Source organism: Pundamilia nyererei, unplaced genomic scaffold (assembly GCF_000239375.1).
Source record: "Pundamilia nyererei isolate P.nyererei 1_Seehausen unplaced genomic scaffold, PunNye1.0 scaffold00427, whole genome shotgun sequence".
In the NCBI taxonomy this organism is placed as follows: Eukaryota; Metazoa; Chordata; class Actinopteri; order Cichliformes; family Cichlidae; genus Pundamilia; species Pundamilia nyererei.
In genome coordinates, this window is record NW_005187828.1 from 142678 (window position 1) to 152199 (window position 9522).

General features: G+C 37.8%; 1 protein-coding gene across 2 annotated transcripts in view; it reads left to right on the top strand.

The window, feature by feature from the left end:
• Positions 1–9522, top strand: part of LOC102204272 (uncharacterized) — a 32942-nt gene that overhangs the window by 4216 nt on the left and 19204 nt on the right. Inside the window, exons 3-16 of one of the 2 annotated variants that reach the window (XM_005753428.1) lie at positions 665–763; positions 925–986; positions 1076–3336; positions 4331–4522; positions 4621–4652; positions 5085–5216; positions 5408–5536; positions 6156–6194; positions 6312–6440; positions 6546–6672; positions 7395–7565; positions 7662–7693; positions 8216–8380; positions 8518–8652. In XM_005753428.1, coding sequence (XP_005753485.1) covers positions 665–763; positions 925–986; positions 1076–3336; positions 4331–4522; positions 4621–4652; positions 5085–5216; positions 5408–5536; positions 6156–6194; positions 6312–6440; positions 6546–6672; positions 7395–7565; positions 7662–7693; positions 8216–8380; positions 8518–8652 — 3705 coding nt within the window. The remainder of the gene's footprint in view (positions 1–664; positions 764–924; positions 987–1075; positions 3337–4330; positions 4523–4620; positions 4653–5084; positions 5217–5407; positions 5537–6155; positions 6195–6311; positions 6441–6545; positions 6673–7394; positions 7566–7661; positions 7694–8215; positions 8381–8517; positions 8653–9522) is intronic. The other variant, XM_005753429.1, reaches the window with a different exon arrangement.

Here is a 9522-nt window from a genome sequence, read left to right on the forward strand (position 1 = left end):
CGTACTTGTAACTTGAAACTTGAGTGCAGACTTTCTCACGTAGTTTTTTGGCTAAGTCCACACACAAATCTTTTTTACACACACACACACAAATTCTTTTTACACATACAAATCCTGATTTACAAGTACAAAATATTTATGACCATAATTTGAGCCCATATCAACCTGCTCTTTCTCTTTTACATGACTGAAAGTTTTACAATAACCTAACATAACTCTGAGTTACATAAACATGTATAGAAGTGCCCTTGTTCTGTTTTTGGTTATTGCTTTGCTGTTTGGTTGGGGATTATCCAAGCAGCAAAACATGCTTTTCATCCCAAAAAATCTCTTTTTATGAGCAATATTTGACAGTTCAGGCTTGTTTAAAAAAACATGCCATTACATGATTTAAAGTGCTGTTTTAGAAGAGAAGATTTAAAAAAACAAAACAAAAAAACAACCTATACCTAATTAAAATTTAGTTTAGTTGATTGCCGTTATGTCTGCTTGTTTTTGAACCACTGTTCTTTGCCGGTCTTGGTACTGAATGTGAATGTGGTCTCTGGCTAATTTGCCCCACATGGTAAATCTAACCTTTAGTTTGTGAATATAGTGAGGACATAGTCTAGATGGTTGAAATAATCACAATGATTTCACTTTGTGTGTTTATTTGCACATGTAGGCAAAAGTGAATTTCATGAAAGGAGAGGATGCTCAAAAACTGAAAAAGTTAAAGAGCATCGACATAAAAGGAATGCCAATCACTGTTGTCAGAGAACAGGTATTGTACCTTTTCTGAGTTGTTTTTTAATTATGGTCAAACTGTCAAAACTTGGAATGTATTGCTGTAGCATCATTATACTTTATTTCTTTTACTAATTTTATTTTGTAATTTAATATATTATACTTTTTCATGTTTATTCAAACTAAATCTGTTTACAGAATACTGTTACAAAGAAGCCTCTTCCAACCTTTTACAAAAAACAACAGAAGCTTCCACAGAAGTAAGATATGCTTGACATTCAGACCTTCATCTTGATTGAGATTCTCTTTGTTCCTGTCATTTGCACTTATTAAAATCTTTTCTTCACAGAAAAATCATCAAGTCAGCTAAATCCGCTTCAACTGGAAATTCTTTTAAAAAGCCGTTGTCTTTGTCATCTGGAGACAAAAAAAATACAACAGGCAAACTTGTTACTAAAGCAAAAGTCTTGGTTTCCAAAGCAAAAAGTGTCTCAACAAAACCGATATCCAAAACCTTAAAGCAAGGCAAAGTAGCTGCAAAAGGAGCTGTAAATGTTGTTCAAGAGAAGAAAGATGCTTCAAATCTTAAAGGTTCCAAAAGTTCAGGAAAGCAGCAGGGTGATGCCGTCTCAAAACAAAGACCTGCCCTCAAAAGATTTGAAAGCAATGCTAAAAACTCTGTAGTTGCATCTAAAGATACAGTCAAGGTGGTCCAATTGTCAAAAAAGACTGTGAATCCAATTAAAGGAACTGCAATTGTCACTCGTGCAAAGGTCTTAGTTGCCCAAGCACAAACGGCCTCAACTATCGACAAACCTCAAAGTCAATTACAACAATTGGCTGCAACAGGAACTTCAACAACATTAAATGTGGAAGAAATTACTGTAAAGGGCACTAATGTTCAATCTAAAACTTCAGAAGATAAGCCTGGTGTAGAGACTTTAAAGCCACCAGAAATGGAAATAAAGTTTCAGCAGCCAACAGTGGTGAGTGAGGAGACAACCAAGGTACTTGAAACAAGAAATGCAACAGCTTCTGAAACAAAGAACCAGGCTGATGAAAAAGTTAATCAGAAGGAAAAAGAGGTCAAACACACTGAACTATTAGAGTCTGTGAATACAAAAGTCGTCGAGCCCATGGAAATTGAAAGTTTTTCCGGTAGCAAATCCTTACGAGAACCAGAGTCCTCTGAAATAGGACAAACACCACTACAGACTTTAGGGAGCTCAGCTCAAGCCGCTTTGGATACAAAGCAGACGCCTGAAAGGATCGAAAAGGGTCAAGAGCAGCAAAAAGGCATGTTGGACACAGTTCATGCCACAAATGTTCCACCCAAACCTAAAGCTTCAGAAAATAAGCCTGATGCGACCTTCAAGACTCCCAAAAGTGATACAAATGTTCAAGAATCTGCAGTTATGCCAGAAGACAGAGCAAGAAATGCGTCTGCTTCTGACATGAAGCAGCAGACAGAATTAGCCAAAGCTGAGACAAAAGAGGCCAGTCATACTGAACCACTTGATTCTGGGAATAAAAAGGTGACACAGCCCACAGAACATTTTACTGACAGAACAACTGAACTAACCGAATCCAATAAGGATCAGACACCAACCAGCACAACTCAGATTACACTTGATGTATCTCCATCAAAATATCCGATTCATACACCTCATAGAACACAGACTACCATAAAAAAAACAGAATCCTACAAGAATTCAGAGGTTCAAGAATCTGGAATAGTTCCCAAAAAGAAAACCAAGATTCCTGAGACAAAAAATGTATCAGATTCTGAAACACAGCAGCAGGCAAAATTGTTGAAAGTTGAGACAAAAGAGCCCAAACACACTGAGGATTGCTTTGAGGATACAAAGGTTCAAGATTCTGGATCTGCCAAAAATGATGTGGACGAGGCAATGGAAGTCGAACATTTTGCTGAGAAAAAGGCCTTACTAGACAAATCGAGTGAGGGTCAGACACCAGCCAGTACAACCAAGACCACACCAACAATTGATCACCCTCAGAGACTGCAGACCAGAGCTGAGACAAAAGAGGCCAAACACAGTGAATTACTAGAATCTGGAAAAACAAAAGAGACAGAGTCCATGGAAGTTAAAAGCTCTACTGATACGACACAGACCGTTGTCAAAAACACAGAAACTTTGAAGATTCAAAAATCTGCAACAGTGCTTGAAAACACAACCAAGGTTCTTGAAACAAGAAATGGAGCAGCTTCTGAAACAAAGCACCCAGTAGAATCTACCAGTGTTGATGTAGATGCAAAAGATACCAAACGTGCTGAATCACTGGAGATTGGAGCATGTAAAAAGGCCCTAGCAACCAAATTCAAGGAGAATCAACCTTCAGCTACAGCTGACACCATACTATGTGCATCTCTACCCAAACCTTCGACCCCATTAAAGACACCACTAAAGACACCACAGACAACTATAAAAATGCCATCCTCATCACAGATCCAACAGAGTGTGACACCAGATCCAGAGTCCACAACTGCACTAGGACAAAAAACCCTGCAAATGTCAGGAAGTTCAACTGAAGCTGCCCTGGAGGCAAAGCAGACGGTTCAGAGTGTGAACACAGTCGCACAGCAAAAAGGTATGTTTGATACCATTAAGCTTGTGAAACTGAAACTCTATATTTTAGGAATAAGTAAGGTAACAGTTAGGCACCATTATTAGCATTATTACACTCAACAAAAATATAAACGCAACACCTTTGTTACTGCTCCCATTCCCCATGGGATGGACGTAGAGACCTAAAATTCATTCCAGATACACAATATAACCATCCCTCCAAAACAGTGGTCACAAATCAGTCCAAATGTGTGGTAGTGGGCACATCTGCTATATTGAGATAATCCATCCCACCTCACAGGTGTGCCACATCAGGATGCTGATCTGACATCATGAGTAGTGCACAGGTGTACCTCAGACTGCCCACAACAAAAGGCCACCCTGGAATGTGCAGTTTTGTCTCACAGCAAAATGCCACAGATGCCACAAGCAATGAGGGAGCGTGCAATTGGCATGCTGACAGCAGGAATGTCAACCAGATCTGTCGCCCGTGCATTGAATGTTCATTTCTCAACCATAAGCCGTCTCCACAGGCGTTTCAGAGAATATGGCAGCACATCCAACATTATCTCAATATAGCAGATGTGCCCACTACCACACATTTGGACTGATTTGTGACCACTGTTTGGGAGGGATGGTTATATTGTGTATCTGGAATGAATTTTAGGTCTCTACGTCCATCCCATGGGGAATGGGAGCAGTAACAAAGGTGTTGCGTTTATATTTTTGTTGAGTGTAGTTGTGACTTTAGTATTGCATGGAATATGTAGGACAGTGTTGTTGGAGACACAAAATACAGGTTGTGTCTTTGTTACTGATAATGAAAAAAAACATACACTCATGTTGAAAAATAGTTTTCACAGAACTCGATGCATTTCTATGAATACATTCCTACTGAGTTTGCTGCCATTTCTTTAGTTTATGTCTGCCTGTGGAAATGTTCATGAGGTTTGCTTCTAAAATTCTTTTTCAAAATACTGCAATCTATCTAAATAAAACTTATCCTCCTTTTTAAGATCTTGTGATTGCTGTGACAAGTCAAAAGGACCCGTCAAAAACTGTCAGCAATGTTTTAGCAATGTCAACTGCAGTAGCTGCATCTTCCAAAACTGAGCCAATAGCTGCAACAGCAGGCAAGCAACAGCAAAGTTTTCGCAACCTGACTGTTGGGGAGAAGATAGAAAAGCTCATGAATAGAAATCGCCTGAGTAAGTAATGACAGAAGCCTGTATGTGGGTCATTATGTGGTTTTTTTGGATCAAAACTCCCATTTATTTAACTGTTTTATGTTCACTCTACCTCGCAGATTGTTTCAAAAATAATAAAAAATTGCCAAAGGTAAGTTGTTGCTTTTTCTTCTTTTTCTTAAAGGTATGAATAACCCATCTCTCAGTTTTAGCTGTAGCGAAAAGAATAATAAAAATCTAGGAAAATATCCTTTATGAATGTTTAGCAAAAGTAATAGTGTTATCTGTATGTCTGTAAAAATTACAAATGTTTTTCCACTTTTGTAAAGATAATTTGGAAATTTAGTCAACAAAAGTGACAACAAAACGTGTTTTTTTTTTTTTTTTTTTTTTTTTTTTTTTTTTTTTTTTGTTGTTGTTTTTCAGAAATAAAGTGGTGCTTTTGGCATTTCACATTTCTTTTTACAAGATAGTCATCATACTTTTGTCTCCTGTGTTGCATTCTGCTTAATAGTTTGGGTAAGTTCACTTTCCTGAATCTTAACTTCTAATTCCTCCTTTTCCCCTCCTGTTTAAAATGAAGGTGATATTGATCACAAACCTGCCAGAATATGAAAATAGCTGCTACACAGAGGCGGACATTGCCAATCAGCTCACCCTATTTGAATTTGGATATCTAGAAGATGACATCTATGTTATTCCTCAAATGCGTATGGTAGGTACCAAGTTATAAATCTGCATTACTCAGTGATCCCACAGCTATATTTCTAGGTCTCTTTGGTTTCTTTATGTGAGGTCAGCCTACATTTTCTTGTATTTGTGTACACCAACACAGTACACAAATACACACAAGTACAGTGCACAGTGAATAATTGGAATAATAACAAATGTGACTTTTCCTTCTAGGCTTTTGCCATTGCACCAAGTCTGATGAAGGCAAAAAAGCTTTTTCAAGCGTCAAAAGAGAAGAGTATTATTCTCAATGGGTCCACACTTTGTTTGGATTTTTTAACCCACTCCTTTCCAATGAATCCGGTACGTACTAATACAAAAATACTGTATATTGTGGCATGTTTGGGAAACAATTGCCGTGCATCTAGTGCACAATCTTGTTGATCCCTGTAGATTAGTAAATAAGGCACTGAGAGGATGGTAATTAACTAAATAACTTTAAAATATTGTTTAAAGTAGGTTTTTTATTAATTGAATTTTTAGATTATTTAAATGTAATAGAGCATTTAAATACCATACTAAGGCCTTAAAAATTTATTTTTTAAAAATATTTTATGTTGCCTCAAACTTCAAAGCTTCTTGGTTAACATTAGCAAAAAGCTTATTTATCTCGATTTCCTTGCTACAAGTTTTTAACTTGAAAATATCAAACTGTCTGTTCTTTGAATAATTATTATGATTTATTGATGATGCAACTAGATAAATTAGTCTTTCTCTGCCTTTTGATGTGCTGCGCCACAAATTGCTAAATTTGTATCAAGGAAAAAAGAAAACCCTCCAGACTGAAGTGCCTTATAAATACCACCTTACATACAATAAATGTTTGAAATGATATTACCCAAAATTAAATAAGAGAGTAAGAAGTGTCTTGCTGTAGAGCGTAGTGCCTTTAACGCTGTGTTCTCTTACATTCATGTTTCAGCTTGGGTTTTATAGCACCCTGATGAATCTGGTGAATTATGTAAGTAACTTTTTTCCCCCCCAAATTATACATAGATTTGTAAATATAACATATCAGATGAACAAACAAAAATAAACTCTTTGTGTTTGTTTGAATTTTTGCTGGCTCTTCTTAAAGCAGCAGACAACTGATGATGGATCAACGGTAATCTACATCAAGAATATCTCACCAAGTGAGGCCAATGATCTCAGGGAAGCTTTGGAAAAAATCGGTTCTGTCAAAAACTACCTGCCTCTCCTCAACAAGGTTAAAAACACACCTGTTCATACATTTGATTACGAGGATTTAAACAAAAAAGACATTGTTGTCTTATCTTCTCTTATCTTTCATGTTTATGCATGTCTGTTCTAGGTGTTTATTGAATTTGAGTCCATTTATGATGCTGATCGACTCGGAGTTTGGTACAGCCTCCTGAAACAGGGCTTTGCCCATAATGTCTACAGGGTTAAGATACCAAGAAATGAATCCACAGCAAGACGTAAGTCTTTGTTTTTGGATAAAATAAAGCAGATGAGATGTAGATGTATGGGGAGTTACATAATAGGTCGCTAAAAATATCCTTAAGGGTAACTGGTAACTCTTATGCTGGGCATACACTGAGTGATTTTTGGCCCATTTAGAGTCGATTTTTACGTTGTGCAACAGTTTTGGGGATCGGCTCGATTTTCACCTTAATCGTATGTTGTGCATTGTGTAGTATACATGGGGTAACGAGAAGCGACCTCGACCAGCTCCCAATCATCAATCTTTTGGTCATAAGAAAATCAAACCGGTTTGAAATCCTGTCAGCCGTCGTGAGGGTGTCAACGCAGCCTCTCACACTGTGCACACGCAAACACAGAAATGAAGATGAAAAGAGCAGCACGGCAGTGTAGCGTGTGATCTGGACACAAGCGATGGAGGGACAACTTGTAGAACTTTGGCAAGCTCATCTGAGCCTTTATGTGGCCTCACAAAATTATCACGACCACACCAACCGTGTGCCATACATGCATACAACAGAATTAACCTTGACTTACAATTCTGTTGCCTGCTACATTGAAAACAAAAACAAACTGCCTCAGCAGCTAGTCACTGTGTTGTTTTATATGTTAAATATCTTAAAATAATTGGAATGATATGATGGTAAATAGGAAATGTCAAAATCAAAGCATTTAATAAATTAAAATAAAGCTCTCTTTTTTTTGTTTGTTTGTGCAGCACCTAGACTGGCAGCGAAAGCTTTGCCGGACAGCAAGGTTGTCGCTGAAGGGGCAACAATCCCAACAGCAAATTTTGGTGTTCCTCAGGGAAGCAGTTCACCATTTTGGGTTACAATGAAAACGTATCCCTTTTTGTTCCCTACCACATCTCCTTGGTTTGTCATCCCAGGTGAGAAAAACAAATTGAACTAGAACTTAACTCCAGATTCAAAATGTAGGAAATAAGTGGCTCTCACATGTGACTCTGTTTATTTTTGACTTATAGATTTTGTGACGGTCCAGCTGACAAAAAAACAGGTAAGCACTTTTTTTTTTTTTTTTTTTAAATTCTCCAATCTGGTCAAGTAACAAGAAAATTGTAATTTTAATTACTTGTGATAAGATATTGTTTACCAACTAGATATAACATTTGGCTAAGAAAGTGGTTTGAAAATTGTTTGCATAACCACCCTTGGAAGTTTGGAGAAACTGGCTGAATCTTAATCTGCAAATGCATCTCTTTGAACCAACTTTTGTCATTTTCTTCTCAATTGCTAAAGAAATAATGTTGTAATGCTTTTGAGTCAATCGTCCAATCACCCCTGATCTCCAGTTCTAAACTCCATGCTCCTCATTTTGATATGAATATATATGAAATCTGCATTTTTATCCCATGTTCATTACATTCTGAAAATCTGTGCTTAATTATGTAAAATGTCATGAACTGTTTTCAGTAAAAATAGCATAAAATAGTTAATGACTTTATCAAAGGAAGCACAATGTGCAGGTGTTGCCTCTGCTTTTTTTCCCCCCTCTTTGAATTAACTTTGTGTCCTATAGAAAAACCGTCCTCCAGGCTCTGTTTTCCCCCACATTATGCTGACCGGTTTGCCAGAAGGGAACTACAGACACGAGGATGTCGCCAACCTGGTGTGGCACCATTTCCCTGTTCATAATCTTCATACTCTGTACTACAAGATCATCGTTTTATCACTGCAGAGGAGGGTGAGGAATAGATGCTGAAGACTGACACAAGCACAGACATTTTAATATTCCTCATTTGTTTTTTTGTTTTTTAATCAAACAAAGCTTTATTGAAAACTTTTATTTTTATCTGAGGCTTTTTCTATCCTAACCTACAGGCCTTCGTGTACTTCAGTGACTGGAATGCCTGTACCAGTTTTGTTCAACTGCACAGGAAAAATCCTATTTCTGTCAGAGGTCAGATACTCAATATCCACTTCGTGTTACAGGACATGCATCCTGGATCCACTGAGGTATGGAGAGCTCCGTCCAAAACTTTGATGTGTTATTCGGTCTGTTATTTTGCTGAACTATGATCAAATCATAGGGAAGATGGTTGGATGATGGTTGAAGACTGGCACAACCAAAACCATTGCGACTTTGTGCAATGAACTTGCAGTCTTGTTGCCTTTGATGTAGTTAATTCAAAGGTGGGGACCAGGACTGTGGCCACGCGCAGTCAGTTACCATCTTTGGCGTATCAAGACTGCGACAAAAACAAACAAACTATAAGGCAGAGTCAGTGAATCATTTTGTGAATTAATGGGTTTAAGTTAGCAATTACATGCAGTCTGTTCATGATAATACAATGATTAACTGTTACGTAGTATAAACATACAAATTCACCTTAATTTCTTACCTTTAGAGTCCAGCTAGAATCTGAAATTAATTTTTATCTTGTTCCTGCAGTACATGCTTGATAACTTTGCTTTTATATGGGACTATAACCTGAATGCAACCAGTTGACAACCATCTCCAAAAGATTGATTCTGTTCATCTGGACGTAGCGTTTTCAGTGGGAGAAACGTTTCGTCACTCATCCAAGGGACTTCTTCAGTCTCAGCTGACTGTAGGTTTCCCCAATCTTGTAAACAGTACCAGCACACTGAAGGAACAATGGTTCCTTCATCATTATTATGCAAATTCTCATGGCCATTGATCAACAACCACTGATCAAAGCCCACTGATCAAAGCCCACTGATCAAAGCCCACTGATCAATGGCCATGAGTACCATTCACAGTGAGTTGGGGATTAGCTGCAATCACAGCATTGTAAGATAGGCCCCCTCCTCGATTCAGAGATGGTCTTTCCCTTTTCACGTAAATGGCCTCCTTGACTCCGC